This window comes from Plutella xylostella, chromosome 27 (genome assembly GCF_932276165.1).
Source record: "Plutella xylostella chromosome 27, ilPluXylo3.1, whole genome shotgun sequence".
Taxonomy (NCBI): domain Eukaryota; kingdom Metazoa; phylum Arthropoda; class Insecta; order Lepidoptera; family Plutellidae; genus Plutella; species Plutella xylostella.
The window spans coordinates 7,235,085-7,254,774 of NC_064007.1; the positions used below are offsets into that span (position 1 = coordinate 7,235,085).

The following is a 19,690-nucleotide window of genomic DNA, read 5'->3' on the forward strand; positions in this document are numbered from 1 at the left end:
AAGGAAAGTGATGGTTTTCAGTATGAAGTTACTAATAATGACTGTGCTATTTTACCATGGTAAGTTTTATTATTTACGGTAGTTATAAGTACGGTATTGGATTTATCTATGTGTATATGTGGTACTTTATACTAAGCGCCTCCAGTTTTCAAAGGTAAAAGAATGTAACCTTATCAATTTTTTATTTATATAGTTAGGTAGGTATACTAAATCAAAGTCTATTTAAAAAGTAAAAGAATTATTATTTATTACCGATAGGGTACAATCAACCCCCAGTAAAAGAGAGAATTTTTTTTTTCAACATTATTAGGCATGTATTAATTACCTACCTTAAGAATGTAAATTTTATCCTTATGCGATCCATAAATTTTATGCGATCAGGAATTTCTCATAAAAATTATGGACTACGTGTAGGTAGGTATATAATTACGTTTTCAGGGAGCTGTGAGGACAAGGTGACTGTGAGGGAGCCCCCCGCGCCTCCCGCCAACAGGATCGTCGGGGGACGACCCACCACCGTCGAGGCATACCCATACATGGCGTATTTAAGATCATTATATACGGTAGGTATTGCTGATTTACCAGACCCGCTGATATAATTTTATGGAAGCTTCGTTTAGAGCTGTCAACGCGAGCAATGAAAAGGTTAAATTTTCATAATACCGACACCAAACAGGGACGTGATGTGACTGTGACCGTAGGTACACAGTTGTACGGGTAGGGTCAGTGCGTCCCAGTATGTCCGAGAAATACTTCTCAAATGTTCTAAAAATTCAAATGATGAAGGTACTTATTCAATATCAGTTTGCCTACGTCAAACTGAGCCTTTAGTTATTTTAATTTTTCGGTTAGTTACGAGTATATAGCCCTTATTGTAACGTACTTTATCACTGTATTTGCAGATGCGTGGTCAGAGGCTGCTGGGGGATGCCTGTGGGGGCGTGATACTCACACAGCACCACGTGCTCACCGCTGCGCACTGCTTATTTCGGTAATAAATTCCAAAATGTTGTAAGTAGGTACTTAGTTACGATTTAGCGGTCGGCCATTCTCCAAATTTTCATGAACGTCTCACTATATTCATTAATTTACAAGCTGCCCCCAACAACTTCGCTGCGCTTTTATGATGCCATTATACGCAGAAAATAAATTTATCAAATCAGTCAATCCAAAACAGAAGCCGATGTGAATTGTGTTAAAGGTGTGAACCCTTTGCCAATGAATCAAATCATACAGTGAATGAGGTAGGTACACCATACCAATAAAATCTTTCCAGAAAAGTCAATGACACTACAGCTGTTACCGACGCGAATCACAACTTCAGATGCACTCAAGATAGTAATCTTGAGTGCATCTGAAGTTGTCATTCGCGTCGGAACTACCTACAATGACCGCGGAGGCCCAGAGCATGCGACGTCCAAAACCGTGGTCCACGAGGACTACAAATATTTGAAGAGTTACGACAACGACGTGGCAGTGTTGGTGCTGCCGACCAGTATGAGCAACTACCGGAGCAGCTCGGTGCAGCCAGCCGCCATCCCCCCGGGGGGTATGTGGTCCCGGACAAGGCGTCTGTGGTAGCTGTCGGGTGGGGACAGACTGATGTGAGTATCTTACACTTCACCTAGCGGATGTTATTGGCATCTATACCTATAGGTAAGTAATGACCTAATATCTTATTTGATAATAAACAGAAGTAGTGAATTATTGGGAAGTCTATCCCACTCTGCGTTCGCTCCGCCGCCGCGCGCTTCGCGCGTCGTCGTCGCTCACTTGAGTGTGATAGCCTTCCCAATAATTCATTCCAGATTTTTGTAGATAACATAAAAAGTTGAGTTTTTAATTTTTTGTCGCACTTCTTCAATGACGATGTAAGTGGTAACACATTGTCATTTAATAAACATGAAATTCATTAAACAACCAAATTCACTACAGCTCAGTCAAATTAATGTCGATTCAAACAAAGTAACTCACCGACATGGGATACTTTTACCCAATACTATCCGTTGCATTATTTGCGGACCATCTAACTGTGGAAAAACAAACTTAGTGATAGGCTTACTTTTACATCCAGATGGATTATACTTTAGTAACGTATACCTGCACTCAAAAACAATTTTCCAACCAAAATACATATTTCTAGAAAAGGTATTGAATCTAGTATCCGGTCTTTCCTATTTTAAATATCACGACAATGAGGAAGTTTTAAGTCCTATTAACGCCGCTCAAAATTCCATCATAATTTTTGATGATGTAGCATGCGAAAATCAAAATAATATTCGAGATTATTTTGCTATGGGAAGACATAAAAATATAGACTGTTTTTATTTAAACCAAACCTACACCAAAGTCCCAAAACAATTAATTCGTGACAATGCCAATCTTTTAATTTTATTTAAGCAAGATGACGTAAACCTCCGACATGTATATGATGAACATGTTAACACTGATATGACCTGGTCAAAGTTTCGTGAAATGTGTTCCAGAGTTTGGAAAAATGAATTTAGCTACTTAGTCATAAATAAAGACTGTCAGAAAAACAAAGGTTGCTATAGAATGAAATTTGATACATTTATAAACGTCGATGGTTGAAATGAATATATAAAGCTTCTCAACAATATACTCAGCACTTTTCCATTTGCTTTTCGACTAGAAAGTTGTACTGTTTGCGAAAATGAACGATGAAAAAAATATAAAACAGCAAATAATCAAATCTGCTGAGGCTGTTAAAAAGAAAGTTCAACAAATGAAAAACAACAAATTAGATTCTGAAATAGCACTGCAATCTATTTTCAAACCAGTAACTAACCCATTAAAGCAGCTAGCCAGAAAAAACTCTAGTGCTAGAGAATATGATGGTGGTTATCAAGATAGTGAGGAAGAAGACAATACCATACCAGATATTACTCTTTCAAGGAAAAGAAAATTATCGGTACCCACTAAAGTATCAGGCGATACACTGCAAAATTCATTAAGTGATATAAATTTTGAACAATCTGTAAGTGATTCAGAGTTTGAACAAAACTCAAAGAATAACACGAGTGATTTATTTTTTGAAACTTGCGATGGTGTTTCGACTCCGACTCCTAAGGAAATATCATCATGGTCTTTGTCATCAGAAGTGTTTAAAGATATTCCATACGGAATCAGGATAGAAAATGGAAAACCAATGATCGGAACAGAGCGCGTTACTATAACCGATAATGAATTTATAGTAGCTGGACATTCATTTAATAGAACAAGAGGGCTATCTGAATTACTCTATCAAAGAAAACCTGATTTAGGAGTAGTCACTGAAGATGACAAACAAATTTACAAGTCCATGTTATTGCTCACGAATGCACATAAAAGAAAATATGATTTAAATCAACCAATTAACAGCAATAGGGGTTTTAAGTATTTAGAAATTATAAAACCATTATTAAGTTCACCTTCAGACAAATCTAACAGCAGCACCGCGAAAGGGAAGGGATTGCCATTATTTAAAGAAGTTGGTAAAAGTGTAGATTACATTTTTTGGAATGATCCAAATGACTTAGTGAAAACATTAAAATTGTTAATAGCTTCCAGAGATGCTGGTAACACTGGATTAGATGATGAAATATTATCAGTTATGAAAGAATTAAGAACATGTGTAGACATTAAGTAAATAAATACTTGTGCAAATTAATTTAAGTTTTATTATAACTATAACCTCCACCTCAGTTACATGATGAACATCGATAAGTTTGGTCACCACGTTCATAAAAGAATGCGTGTTCTAGACTCGTTAGAATTTACACCATTAACTAAAACACTTAGTCAAAACGAAGTAGGTGATTACGATTTAAAACAAAGAAGATTAAAAGGATTGAAATTGCCAATTGAGGGTGATGAAGCTGTTAGTAAAGAGTACCTCGACCAAAGCTACAACCTTTATTGCAAAAAAGAAGACTTTCTTGCAGAACTCACAAGTATAAAAGCTGAATTAAGTCTTCTTCAGGAACAGTTGCATCGCAAGTGCTCTAAAGTAGACGTGAGTAATATGATCAAAGATCATATAGTAGATTTGAGAGATCATCTCACCATCCAACATGAGTAAAAAAGGTGTGGTTAATGAAATTCATAAAGCTGCCAGACGAAATTTCCCACGTCGGTCAGTTATCCTAAAAGGAATAGATGATTTATGGCAAGCAGATTTGATTGATGTAAAAAAATACTACAAATACAACAATGGTTTTAAATTCATATTGGTTGTTATTGACGCCTTTTCTAAGTATACATGGGTAGCAGCATTGAAGAGTAAAACAAAGCGTGAGGTGGTTTTAGCTTTTGATAGAGTTTTAAAGGAAGGACGAACTCCTGCAAATTTGCAAACTGATATGGGTTTGGAGTTTTACAATGACATATTTCGACAACTTATGCAAAAGAGAGGAATTAATCATTATTCCACATACTCTTCAAAAAAAGCATCAATAGTGGAAAGAGTTATAAGAACTTTAAAAGGCAAGATGTTTAAACATTTCAGTTTTGTTGGAAAATATAAATGGATAGGAAGTCCAATAAATGATATAGTATATAATTATAATCATACTATTCATACCACTACAAAGTATAAACCATCTGAGATAAATAAGTTGAATGAATCAATCATAGCTAAGAATATAAAAAATCGTCATAAGGCTATATCATTAAAAAAAAATAAGTATCATATAGGTGACGTTGTCCGTATAAGCAAGTATAAAGGAGAGTTTCAAAAAGGCTATACACCGAACTGGTCCACCGAATTGTTTACGGTTATGAAAGTAATAAAATCTCAACCTACTACATATTACGTACGAGATCAACATGGAATTCCGATAAAAGGTTGTTTTTATGAATACGAACTTCAAAAAACTAAGTATCCTAATATTTATTTAGTTGAAAAGGTAATTAAAACGTCTGGAAATAAGGTTTGTGTTAAATGGCTTGGTCTAAGCTCAAAAGAAAACAGTTGGATCGATAAAAGCAATGTTATTAAAGATTGAAGTACATATATTATACTGTTTTGTTCCATTTATTTTCATTAGTCACCCAGTAATGAAAGGGAAAGGACTCCTTAACTCATTGATAAATAATTTGCCAGTAGAGTTACACTTACCAGGCTATCAATACTGTGGTCCAGGTACACGCTTACAAGAACGTTTAAGAAGAGGCGATAAAGGCATTAATCGTTTGGACAACGCATGCATGCAACACGATATAGCTTACGCAAACTATTCTAATTTACAAGATCGACATAAAGCAGATTTGGAGTTAAAAAATATGGCAAAACAAAGATTGAAATCAAAAGACGTTAGTACAGGAGAAAAAGTCGCATCTTGGTTGATAAATAAAATTATGAAAGCTAAACTTAGAACTGGCGCTGGGGTTCAATCATTTAAATCATCTGTTAACAAATTAAAATCAGTGCTTAGGAAAATAAAACCCAAAAATAACAAACATGCCATAGAGTTAGCATATTTGGCTGCAAAAAAAATATTTCACAAAAATAACCGTGTGAAATTACCTAGAATTATTCCCATTCCTAAAACAGGAGGGATACTTCCTTTAATTCCAATTTTTGCGGGACTATCGGCATTGGGATCATTAGCCGGTGGTGTAGGCGGCATAGCTAAAGCTGTAAATGATTATAAGTCAGCGCAAAAAAATCTGGCGGAATCTGAACGTCACAATAAGACGATGGAATCAATCGCATTGGGGAAAGGTTTATACATAAAACCCTACAAAAAGGGTAAAGGACTATGTGTAAAATCGTCAAAAAACTAGTTTCGCGGCTACCCAGACGTGCTCTAAGTAATATTGATATATTAAGTCACACTCGCGATATACCTTATTTCCGTGGAGTTTATATGAGAGATACTCTGCCAAGTAAGCCTAAGAAAATTGAGTGTGCTATTGTAAATTTAGATCTTTCAGTCAATGATGGAACTCACTGGGTAGCCTATGTCAAAGTTAATAATTATACGAACTATTTTGATAGTTATGGTTTAAAACCGCCTAAAGAAATATTAACTTATTTAACAAAAAAAAATAATGTATTCTACAATTATCAAAATTGTCAAGGAAGTAATCTTTATAATTGTGGTCACTTATGCATTAAATTTCTGAAAAAAATCTGGAAACCGTTTATAACAAGCGATTGATTATATTATTTCTCATTATCACAATGTCGTTCACACTATCAATTACTGGTTGTAAATCCGCTTTGTCTACAAATTATTCGCCGGCTTTGCAACTTGGTGGTGAATATGAATGCGGACTAGTATTTTTTTCAACATTCAATTCGATACCTAACGTAGGTAAAAACAACAATAAATTTTATTATGGTGATAATGAAATGGTAGAAATCCCTGAAGGATCTTACGAACTGCTAGATATTTACGATTTCTTAAAATCACATTTAACTGATTGCACATTTAAGTTAATGTGCAACAATAATACTTTAAGTACAAATATATTTTGTTCGAAAGACATTCATTTTGAAAAAGCTGGTTCAATTGCGAGGACATTGGGTTTTAGAAATGAAATACTTAAAGCCAATATATTACATGACTCCGTCTTTCCAGTAAGCATTCTTTCTACAACCATCGTTCGCATCGAATGTGACATTGTGAGCGGATCGTATATTAACGGAAAACCCAGTCACATTATATACGAATTTGCTCCTAGTGTACCGCCAGGATACCGAATAATAGAAATTCCAAAAAATTTAATTTATTTTCCGGTAAATCAAGACACTGTTAGTGAAATTAACATAAGAATTTTAGACGCAAAAAACAACTTGATTAATTTACGACAAGAAGAATTACAACTCTATTTGCATTTAAGAAAAAAATGATCGATTTCATCAATAAAAGGTTTGAACCGCTATATAACATACGCAGTACATTACGCGCAGACCATCAGCCACCACCTATAAAAAGGAAAAAGCTTACAAAGGAAAACAAACAATTTCTGAAATCCATCAAACTCTTAAAATGAATATTTTAAATATAACAGATCCGATCACCCATGACAACAGTATTGAAAGCTATGAAGTTCATTCGTATAAACCATACATAAACAGTTTTAACCTTAATGATGAGATTCGCATTCCTATTAATCAACAAGACCTGTACGTTTTGCCGACAGCGAGTACACTATACATAGAAGGGTCTATCACAGTGTCTCGTCCTGTTGGTGATAAAAGAGAAAAAGTAAGCAGTGTTGAACTTATTAACAATGCTATACTGTTTCTTTTTCAAGATATTCGATATGAACTCAACGGTGTTGAGATAGACAGAATAAAAAACGCAGGAATAACAACTACTATAAAATCTTTGTTGTCAATGAATGAAAATGAATCTAAAATGTCACGGTTGTGGGGGTGGGAAATTGAGGGCTCTAAAATTACTTCAGGATCTTTTTCCGTGTCTATACCATTAAATAAAATTTTTGGCTTCGCTGAGGATTACAAAAAAATTATTATGAATTGTAAGCATGAGTTGGTACTTCTGCGTAGTAACACGAACCTTAACGCAATAAAATTAAGTACTAATGAAGTATTAGACGATATAACCATAAATAAAATAGTGTGGAGAATGCCACATATAAAAGTATCAGATCGCGAGAGGATTCACTTATTGAGATATTTAGAGAACGACAAAGCTATTAATATAGCATTTAGAAATTGGGATCTTTATGAATATCCTCTATTACCAAGAAGTACCAAACATACGTGGTCAATAAAAACTACATCTCAAATGGAAAAACCGCGGTTCGTTATTATAGGCTTACAAACAAATCGAAAAAGCAATGCTAAGTCGGATATGTCCCAATTCGATCATTGTCATTTACGCGATGTTAAAGTGTTCTTAAATTCTACCTATTTTCCATATGAAAATCTTGATATAAAATTTGGAGAAGACCGATATCTATTAATATACGAGCAGTACGTGAAATTTCAACAGTCATATTTTGGACATCAGTTAGGGCCGTTGTTAAGTTTAAAACAGTTTAAAGAAAAGGCACCCTTGTTCGTGGTTGACTGTTGTCGTCAAAACGAAACATTAAAAACCGGACCGGTGGATGTACGTGTTGAGATAGAGAGTGATGTAGAAATACCCGATCAAACAACAGCTTATTGTCTTATTTTAAATGATTGTATAATCGAGTATAAACCACTGTCTAATATTGTAAAAAAACTAATATGAGTACTGATTTATTATTATTGGATTTGCAAGGATTTCGTGACTATAAAAATAGATTTATTATCAAAGAATTAGCATATGCTACAAAAGAATATACTCAGGTCTATTTAGTAAAGCCTCCTTATCCATTTTCAAAATTAACTAATGATGAAAAGAAACAAGTAAAATGGTTGGAGAGAAATAGGGGAATTTACTGGCGACAAGGGTACATAGATTATAATGAATTTAGCAGGTTAATAAAACCAGTTTTAGACAAAGCAAATGTATTTGTTAAAGGTTCTGAGAAATGTTAGTGGTTAAGAGAGTTGTCACCTGATTGTAAACTTCTAGATATCGGAGAAAGGGGGTGCCCTAACTTAAAATCATTATTTGATAGTTATCAAGGTAATGACAAAATTTGTTGTTTTAACCATCAAAAATATTGTGCTTTAAAAACAGTTATTTGTTTAAGGAAATGGTATTATAATGATTATTAATATTATGTTTAAAGAAAATAAAATCCAGATTTTTATTAAAGTTTTTTATTCATTTTAATATAAGGTAACGGGTCCATATTCCGAGGTAAATAACAACATTTGAAAGTAAGTAAGAAAAATAAGCATTTGTAACCATCAATATTGATGTGGAACATTGTCTTCTATAAGAGTATACGTTAAATTTTATATTTCTTAACACAGATTCATTGATAACACATTTAATATACTTAAAAAAATATAATTTATTACACATGTCGATTTGCCCTAATACCGAGGTAGGATAATGGTTTCTTCCTTATACCGCGGTAGCCTGTTCCATATTCCGAGTTAGTCCTGTCAGTGGCTCCATGAGTGTGGCCATGAACGTAAGTAAATTACAATCGAAAATATCGATATACTTTTTTAACCTTAAAGTACTCCTAATAAATTTAATTATTCTAAATAGTAGTTGAAAATAATGAAAAGAATTAAATACTCTCCATTTATATTGGTTTTCGTGATAATTTCTATTATTTATGTAACATTTTCATTATTCATTATTGCAACTGGTAACATTGGGTAGAAAAAATATGCATAATGCTTCTATGATGTTCTATGGACTTTTCCAAGCGATTAAAAAAAATAGAGTAGAGATGGGGTAAATTGATGAAATAGTGACAGTAATCGAATATAATCGATTATTGAACTCGAATGATTTAAATTTTTTTTACTAACTATAGTTTTTATCTAAGTAAGGTCTAAATTTTTTCCACGATATTTTATGTTCTTACTTAAATATTTAAAAGTTGATGATACGTAATAAAAGTAGATTTGTAAGGGATGAGGAAAAGTATCGAATACTTACAAAAGCACAAATACAGTACTAATCTCCGATGAGTACCTTATGTATTTACCATAAACGAATATGATTATAATAAAAGTACCTATCTACCCAGGAATCGATCCAGCATCGATTATTTTTTATAGGTCGCAAGCAAGGAACATTGCACTAGGTACATCCCTATGGCGCATGCGCGCTGGACTGGAGGCGCGCCGGCCGCCGCGCCGGCGCCATGTTCAATTTTCCGCCGAAAAGTTTGCCGCTATTCTTTGAAAGTATTTTTGTTAAGTCTTTACATTACAAAACAAACATCTTTTATTAAATTATTATGTTTGTATTTGCAATATGCAATTGGAAAATCGATAAGGTAAGCTTGTGTGCGAATTATTTTAGGAAATTACCTACGTAAAATGGAAATATTTTTATGTTTTTATCAGTAATTTGGCATCAGTTTAGTTACTAACCTAGGTTTTTGTTCTAGCGTTTTCGTTTCTAAACTCACTAAGTTTTGTGAAAATGGGTACCTACTTATAAGGATAAGCTTAATTCTGTCAACTATCCATACAATTTACCTACTTACTTTATTTTTCAGTGACAACAACAAGAAAATGAAAAAATCAACCAGACCCCTAAACCAAACATGAAATGCAGTATACAGGACATTTATTTATCTGGGAATTCTGGGATAAAAATATTACAACGGCCATCAGACCACGAAGTAGAAGGATAATGGAAATAAAATTAGGCAATTGTGTATATAAGTGTTATAAAAACTCAATCGTCGTGTGTGTTATTTTATTCACCCAAATAAAGTTTTACGTCTACAAATTTCTTTCTTCTTTTAAAAAGAGTAATAAGTAGTATCTAGTAGTAGTTTTGTAAAGTCAGGCATATCTATCCAGACCCCTTTTAAATTTAGGAAGAAAGTCGCTAATTCATCTTGATTTTATGGTTTGATGACGGCATCGGATGACACTGCGAAGGTGTGATGTAGAGTCATATTCCGATTTCCGAGGTACTTACCTACCTATGTAAAATGTCATACTCCATATTAGGGGTTCAGCAAGTATTTTAATAATCCATATTTCGAGTTATCAAATTATTGATTTAGAAACAATATAGATATGTTACTCAAATCATGCATAAAATATTGGTAAAAATATGTATCACTTACGTTAATAGCGATAAAATAACACTGTTTTTTATCATTTCAAATATACATACTAAGTCAAGGTTTTCTAGGTAACCATGATTTTTGCGTCAACAATTATCGTGTCATATTAAGATTCCTAGAGGATATTATGTACCGCCGAATTAGGTTATAAGCTTGTCACGTTCATCATTATTATTATGTAATCAAGCATATACTTCAAATGTTATTATTTGTAAAGTTATAAGCTAAAAATCATGACATAGTATTTTTCTTTATACCGATGGTAAGTCGGAGTTAGGAACAACGTATAAAAATCAGGCCCTTATACCGAGGTATTTTGTTTTTGAGTTTAAAGGGGTTAAATTAGTTTAAAAAGAGTTAAAATTTAAATTTAATGTAAGTATAAGAATATAATAAACTAAATATAAACTATTTACTAAGTTGAACGTCGTATAAATATTAAAAAACACAATTATTAAATATGGCTGGCCTTACGTAAGCCGGGTCGCGTTTGTATGAAAAACATGGCGGCGTCGCCCTCACGGCACATTACATGAGTTTTTAGTAATTTTAGGCAATTTTAAACATATTTACTACATCAAGTAGTTTCAGTTAAAGATAATGAACGATTAAATGTAATTTTAGAGTATCCAAACCTATTAAAATGAGTAATAATCATGAAAATAAATATAACTCGAAATAAGGACGCCATTTTGAATACCGCGATATATGGACCCGTTACCTTACCTACATCTATACAAAAATATAGTTTACATACTAAACTAAACCTAAAATTACTTAAGAGCTACACATAGTCTTTGTTATTTTTTTCACGAGGTTTTCCGTCATGTCTATTATTTCATCTACCGGATGCGTCACAACGTACTGTGCTTTTAGCACCACACACTCACTGTCACTAGTGCTGCTGTTCAGATCCACAACCTCAATTCTCACGAGCCGATGTCCTGGTCGCGGTGATTTGCTCATCACGTAAGAGGTTGTGGAGTCATCCTCCGCCCGCCGTTTTCTGGACTGTCTGGTCGCAACACTTTTCTTTTTAGTGATGGTTCTCTCTGGGCTTGGTGGCCGCACCTCTTCAACATCGCTGTCGAACCAGACTTGTCCGCACTGCAGCTGGTCGAATGAATGCGGCGTACCTAACCCGTATGGGCTAGATTCATTCAGGACCTGGAAAGAAAGAAAAATATTAAATAATTGTCCACCATAACTCTCGAGCACTCTACATTCAAATATGCGAGAAGAAATAAATAACTTACCGATTGTGACATTTTGTAGAGTTTTGTTTGAGAATGGTCCGAGTCTTAACAGTGAGGTGCTCGTGCGCACGCTGGTGGTAGAATGAAAGAAACATAATCAATATGCAACATCGATAATTTGAAAACATCATGTTTTATAACATGCTATCTTTTTCACACTTACACAAACGTTTGCGTTGCACTTTACGCAGTAGCCACGTGTTGTGAAAACATAATGAATATGCAACATCGACAATTTAAAAAACACCATGTTTTATAACATACTATCTTTTTCACACTTACAAAAATGTTTGCGTTGCAGTTTTCCAGTAGAATACCTTCGATTTTATTACAAAGAGTGCCGGCAGTATAGACAAGTATAGACTTGTTTTTGCTGACGCAGACACGGGGCGTGTGAGCTACATTAGTGAGCTACACGTGTTTGGTTATTTTCCATCAAACTATTTGATAGTGAATAATATACCTACCTATGTATAGCATTTTTATGAATTTAGAATAGGTCTAAAAAAAAAACCAAATAAATATTCTGCTTTGATTTTATTATTAAAAAACATTTTAATTGATTACATTCTTATATCTACTTACACTCATATAATCTTAATTACATTTAGGGTACTTAACTATACTATATTAAAACTATGTATTTATATTTAATATCAAAGTAATCAACAGATCACAAAATATGTTTACTACCCCAGGCTATTGTACTAATTTTATCGCTACGTATCAATCTTTTGTCATCGTTGTGAGATAGAGCTACTTTATTAATGCTTTTCGTAATTAATTCATGGCGGATCGATCTAAACAAAATATTTTTCTTGCGGATGACATTATTTTTATGAAGGACGGATTTATAGTCTGAATCAGTCAGATCTCGAACTATACATGCTTTGACACCTTTAGCCTTTTTTATAACCATATCTTGAGTTTTTACACAGTACAGTTTGGATCTTAGACCCACGAACTCTGTTATTATCCTCCCACCCATTTCATCCTTAAACAGACCTGGTACTTTTTTGTTAATGCAAGGTAGGTCGTATTCGTTCTGAATGCTGTAATTACTCGTGTCAAAATATTTTAGGAAATGAGTTTTCAAATCGTGGTAAAAATCATCTGATTTTATGGAATAAATAAAACTATCAGTGTCCGTGTAGCACATTTTAACACTATCTTGATAATATGGTTTTACAATATCGTAATGAAAGTGGTACATGTGCGCTTTAGATAGCTCAAGAACTGAGAATCCAATATATATCGGTTTATCCATAACGATTCGTTTAGGTTTCATCTGAACAGCTACTAAGTTCTCACTAAAAACAGAGATACTGTGGAAATTTGGGCTTGCAATTAGTTTATCAACACTCAATGACTTTTTGGTTTTGTTGGTCGTATCACTCCATTGCTTCACCAAGTGAACTTTAACCCTGGATTCGATGTTTTCTAATGTTTTTCCGAACACTGAATTATTTAAAAGTTTAAAGAAATCCTGTTCAAACACTGATTTAGCTTCTTGACGAAGTTTTGTGTTAAGGTCGATGTATGTTTTAAGATAAGATCTTTGTTTAAACGTAATCACGCGATGAATTTTTTGCAAAATTAAGCCATGCTGTAAGCATGTTTTTAAATGCCTATAGTGAATAACGTAATTGTATTTATCATACAGATTTGGAATTAACTTTTTATTTCTTCCTCCGGGTGGGGTGCATTTTTCAGGACAAAATGGTAAATCATCGTGTTCACTATGTAAGTTCCGCGGATACACCAAATCTACTTCAAGTATATAACCATGATCCGCCTCGTCCTCTACTGATAAAATATCAAGTTGGTCAATTTCATATTGCTTGAGGAATCTAAAATTAGACTCAGGGAGATGTTGACACATACTATAACCATATAAATTATTGCAATCTAAATAGACTATGTATGAATCTTCTTTTGAGGGATCATAATCAGTCATAGATTTGTTGTTTGCTTTCGCATGACGATGGGAGCACATAACTACTCCTCCTCTAATTCCACTTTGAATCATACGGATCATGGATAAATCATTTAAAAGTTCTAGTTTAACGCCTGTCTTTAACAACATAGCATCAAATGACAAACTTGGGGCAGTGATATAAAATGCTGGGTCTAGCTGGTAATGGCGTTTGCATGTCTTACGAAAACTTTCAAAAATGTCCGTTAAAATTAATACATCACTTTTGAGATACAAATCAGTATATTCACCTAAGTTATGAATTTCGAACTGACTCCAAACTGACTGGGCATGTTGATAATCTTCAGTTGAAATGTGTTCATTCGTCATAGTATTGAAAAACTTGGACTGGGAAGGTAGACTGTCTTCTAAATAAGTCTCCCAATTACTCATGTAATTATAAGGGTAGACTCCCTTACGCGTCAAAAGACTAAAGTGATTATCTTCTGGAAAATGCTTGCGTAGGCAATGAAAGTCTTCTTTTTTTAATGTTTTAGCTAATTTCTCTAAGCTGGTTCCCAAAAACTTGAATGAATCGGTAAATCGCAACTGAATGTGATCTCCATCACCGATGGGTAAAAATTTTGTGAAGGAAATATAATTTTCCTTTGTTTTTGGAATTAATTTTATCATTCCAGGAAGTTCACCAAGTTCCTTGATGAAAAGATGACAATCATATCCTGATAAGTTATGAAAAAATATTGGTATGAAATTAGGTGATTTATATTGCAAATTACAATGAGCATGAGCCGCGCCGCGGTAGCGTGAGGAGATGTGACAGTGATCTCTAACTTTATCATTCCATAGAAAATGGTTACAAATATGACAGCGCTTTGCTTTTTGGAAATTCAGATCGTCTGACTCCGTGAAAATCATTGGTTTGTTGGTATTTAACGAATCATGAATTTTTTTACAATCAGTTTGTAGCGATTGAATAAACTTTGAAACACAGTCCCTACCTCTGTAAGAAACGTAGCGATTTTGGGTTTCATCAACTGAACAAATTATATTATATCCAAAAGCAATCGGTATATGATGGTGCAGGTCAGTTGTATTAGCAATATTAGGGTTGGGTTCGCAACCATGCACTGGTTGTAACATTGTCTCAAAGTCTGCATAGATTACATAGGGTACATCTTGTTTCTTGTCATAATTTTTAAATTGGAGAAAAGAACCTTTTTCGGGTAAAAAATAGGCTGTCTCTCCACAAACATGATTGGTTAAGTCTTCTTGTAATTTGAAAAATGACAAACATGTATCACAAAAGGATAAATTTCCATGATGCTTAGTGATTTGACTTCTCACAAGGCGGGGTAGATTTTTAATCAAACAGTAATGTGATTTATCCTCGTTTTCAACGAGCAATAAATTAATATGCCTAGCTTTTTTGTTCATTGATTCTGATCTGTATAATGGTCCTTCAATAAACTTACCATCGCTCAAACCATATACGTTGACAGTAATATTTGGATTATTTTTTTCAAATATGGTGATATCTGCGAAACTTACAGGAAAATTCATGTTTTCAGTGTTGAATAAATCCTGAAAATTAGGGTAGGAAGACACCCGTTCGGGGTGGATCTTTGTTGGGTGTAAGGCTGCTGTAACACACCAGAGGAAGCAGTATTCATCATTGTTTTGAATATTTAAACACGCTTTCTTGTTCTTTATAAATCGAGGTAAAGCTGTGTACTTGGACCCGCTGAGTGGTTGATATTTATTGATGTTAATCTCAAAATGTGAGTTATTCAAAAAGGTCCAGCCCGAGTCCCTTTCCTGAAACTCTTCCATTTTTTTCATCAGTTCGGATTCTATTTCAGAGAAAATTTTATTAAAATCATAATTAAAATGGAGAGAAATATTTTTGGTTGAAAAGGATTTTATCTCCTGATTATCATTGCTCATCATCAAGAATGTTGAAAAAAGTTCAAAGTTTACTTTGATACTAGTATGTTTTTGTAGTGATTGATCTAAAAGTGATTTTATTTTATTCCTTATATTGATGAAAAATAAAGACGTTGAGTAAAGCTCTTTGCCTTCTGGCACAACAATTCTATAAGTAGCTATTCTATCTCGGAATGCGGACAAAATTTTTTGCACTCCATCCTCCACGGCAATAACAATGTTATTTTTCTTATGGGAATTACTCCGCAAATGACCAATCCACTTCCTCTTGTCAATAGTTACTGTACATACAGTGCAAAATGGCATTTTGCGATCTGTTGATTAACTAACTAGAAATTAGGTACTTATATGGGTATATATTATTGCAATTTATAGGTACTATAAACCACCAAGCCACCAAGCACGACAAAAGCCTTCTCTCACCGAGTCTGATTTAAAGTGGTCTTGAGGTATATAATTATGCACACAGGTCTCCTCACGATATTTTCCTTCACGCTAAATATGTGTCTATAAAATTTGTAAAAAAACTTCAAAGCTGTAAACGTGTTCGGGAGTGGAGACCGCGACTAGAAAAACGTAGTGTAGGACGAAGGATGACTACTTGCAAAAGGTGTCTGGTAATAGATTGGATGCGAAAAGTCCTACGTCCAGCAGTGGAATTCTATAGACTGAAGAAGACTTCAAGCTTAGGGATAGATTGACTAACAAAAATATTGAAGTTACCTAGTACCTAACTAACTCAGAATTTACAAAGTAACATACAAAGACTAATTAAAAAAATAGCTGTAGCTTTATTTACCTGTACCTATACCTATACCAATACTAACTCAGAATTTACAAAGTAACATACACAGACTAATTAAAAAATTAGCTGTAGCTTTATTTACCTGTACCTATACCTATACCAATACCAAAATAATATCCAATACCACGTTTACCTGTAATTATACCAATACCAAAATAATATTTAATACCACATATAAGTACCCAATAGGAAAAATAAAAATATGGAAATATATAGTAAAATTGCCTCAGTCGGCCTGTTTAATTTTAACCAAGTCGGGGTTATAAAATGACGGTACACAGTCCTCGAAGAGTGTACCGGCCTCTTTCACGAAGCGATGCAACAGCTTCCACTGCGGTGAGCCCTCTTCAAGGTAGCAGTTTAGTCGGAGCAAGGCCTTTGTCCAGCGGGTGTCCTTGGGAGCTTCCTCAGCGTCGTGGCGCGCGTAGACCTTCAGCTCCGCATAGAATTCGCCGGATGTGCTGCCAACCCGCCGCTGGTTACCGTTGGCCACGCGATTCACAACGAATGATGGTAGAGTCTTCGACTGCAACACGCATTCGTTGTATTCGTCCTCGTTGCAGAGTCCGAACACATCCACAGTTTTCTTTTTTTTCTGGGACCTGAAAAAAATAATATATAAGTATATATATTTACTTTGCTCGCTAAATACACAAATTAAACATCACAGTCATTTTTGAAGTAGGTATTTTTGATTGTTTAGTTTAAATAAATTTTATGATGTCTTACTTATGTAAACAATATATAAATAAATATCTAATGAATCTCAACAGTCCTCAATTTCATTACACACAAAAATAACTGCAGGAGGGTTATGAGCACAATCTCCACACCTAGCAGGCGGGTTGGATATATCAATACCATACAATACAAATATTTACTATCAAAGACATGAGCACCAAATATTCTTATCAAACAAATATCTACCCCGGTCGAGATTTGAGCTTTATTTTATATATTTAATTTATGAATTTTAAGTCTTCGTAATTGTTATCATTTAGTCAAAGCCCTAGCCAGTCCAAGTTCTTAATAAAAATATATAAGTATATAGTAGTAATGTGTTAGCAAAAGCTGTGATAGCACAGCACTGAGTTCTTATTTAAAATAGTGTTTAACCGATTTCAAAAAGGAGGAGGTTCTCAATTCGTCTGTAGGTATGTTATTTAACTATAGAAAAAGTGATTGTTGTCATAAAAATATGTGAATTAACTCCTATTATTATCGTATCATTAAATTTTTTTACTGTTTAAATGATTTAAAACATAACTGTATGAAATTAGCTAAACTTAGAATCAATGCAAATCAATATTACTGATTGATTGAGGTAAAATTTGCGTGTTGATATACTTATTAATTATTATTTTAATTCTCATAAAAAAAATTATAACCTACTCTAGTAAATAAATGATAATATAGTGATCTTACTTGTTGGTACTGCTTGAGGTACTCGCTGCACTTGCGCTCGACTTCCTCTTGCTCGCTGCTGGCTTCTTCTTCGCTGCGGCGGTGGCGGCGTCTTGCGCAACAAATGATTCGCACTCAGAATCAGACCTGAAAAGTGAATAAAAAAAGTATTAAAGTAGGTTCCCACGACTTGATGATGAAGTAATTAAATTATGACAGGACATTAAATTACAAGATAAATACAACAGAATCCATTATAATTTAATTTGAATGGGGATGTAGTTAAACATTCAAAAAAAATAAAAACGTTCCAAAAAATACTTACTAACATTTTACAAAGATAGAGCTTGTTTGCTTGAGTTGATGCAGGCGGCACTATAGGCTGGCTAGGCGCGGAGGCAGCGGGCGGTGGGCGGCGGCGGCGGCGGCGGTGGCGGCGGCGGTGGCGGCGGCGGCGGCGGCGGCAGTGGTACGGCACGGGTGTCTGCGGGGGGCGCGGCGCGGTGCGGGGCGGGGTATGGTAGCGACACACGGTGCAACAGGATGGATGCTTGATTGAAGCGCGCAGGCAGAAATGAACGCTATGATGGCGTAAATTACTGTTTTATAACAATGCAAACTGATGCGTGTGCAAAAAAGAAAATCACACTATATTGAACTTTATTGCTTTAGGTTCTGCTAGCGTTTATTCTTACCTAGTGGTGGGGGAATAATAAAATTATACACGTGTCACCTCATTTCATAATTTGGTAATTTAGTCAAACCAGTATAGAATTTACTCTATTTGGAATGCTTAATGGACCACTCATGGCTGCTGTAGGTATCATACGTTCGCATCTAAATTTTAAGCACGTACAAAGTATGGTTTTGATGAAAAAAGTAACCCTCCGGTCCTAACCACGAAAGATGATTGAATCTCATAAATTGACAAACAGTTAAATCTTCTTAGTTGCCTACCCCTCTAGAGTAATGAAACGCGTGAGCTTATGTAACATTGCTGTATAGTTATAAAAAATATATTAAATAGTACATAAATAATACTCATTCCAGAATAGTGATACTTAAATGAAGTAAGAACCTATTTTATATTAATTTACCAACCAACCCCTCTCGATACAACCCTTAGTTTAGATCAACACGTTCCCTAACCCGCTAATTAAACACCCATCTGGTTTTATTATTATAGTTGTTTTGTTACAATGGTGCAGCGGTTAGTTCACTGACTAAAGCGCCAAAGGTCCCAGGTTCGATTCGCTGTATCGGGTCTTGGATGTTTCCGAAAAATGGTAATAGGCTCACCGTATGCACCCCGGCCTCCTACCCCGCATGGGCCGTATGGGGGTACATTGGTAGGTACAAGACATAAGTGTTTAATTATATTATTTTGATCTGATTGTTTTATTACAAACTTATAGATCGAGTTGAGGTAAACCGGTGCATCCACCTAGCCCTCTACAGGGTGTTGCAAAAAGGGTATATTAAGCCGAAACCTACATGTGCAGCATGGTATATCTAAGCCTGAAACTGATTTCAGAATTTGGAAATTCGCAAAAAAAATAATTAATTTTCCATAAAACTATGTTGGTCACGTGACTTTTTTTTTTACTATGGAGAATGAATATTTTTTTTCGCGAATTTCCAAATTCTGATTTCAGTTTTGGGCTT

At 34.4% G+C, this 19,690-nt stretch overlaps 3 protein-coding genes across 4 annotated transcripts in view; 1 reads left to right on the plus strand and 2 right to left on the minus strand.

Moving 5' to 3' along the window:
* Positions 1-19,690, minus strand: part of LOC125490748 (trypsin CFT-1-like) — a 303,958-nt gene that overhangs the window by 168,663 nt on the left and 115,605 nt on the right. The window lies entirely within an intron of this gene.
* LOC125490747 (trypsin, alkaline B-like) overlaps positions 1-19,690 on the plus strand; it is a 34,820-nt gene that overhangs the window by 10,691 nt on the left and 4,439 nt on the right. The gene's annotated exons all lie outside the window — the stretch shown is intronic.
* LOC119690971 lies at positions 16,833-19,074 on the minus strand. Its single transcript, XM_038107149.2, has 3 exons — positions 18,355-19,074; positions 18,047-18,172; positions 16,833-17,223 (listed from the first exon to the last, which is right to left on the minus strand). Coding segments are annotated over exons 1-3 (504 nt in total). The 5' UTR covers positions 18,357-19,074; the 3' UTR covers positions 16,833-16,847.

Bases quoted from the DNA above. Each gene is read 5' to 3' on its own strand.
- LOC119690971 (XM_038107149.2), bottom strand. The intron at 17,224-18,046 runs GTAAGATCACTA...TATTTTTTTCAG, and splicing joins ACCTCAAGCAGTACCAACAA to GTCCCAGAAAAAAAAGAAAA.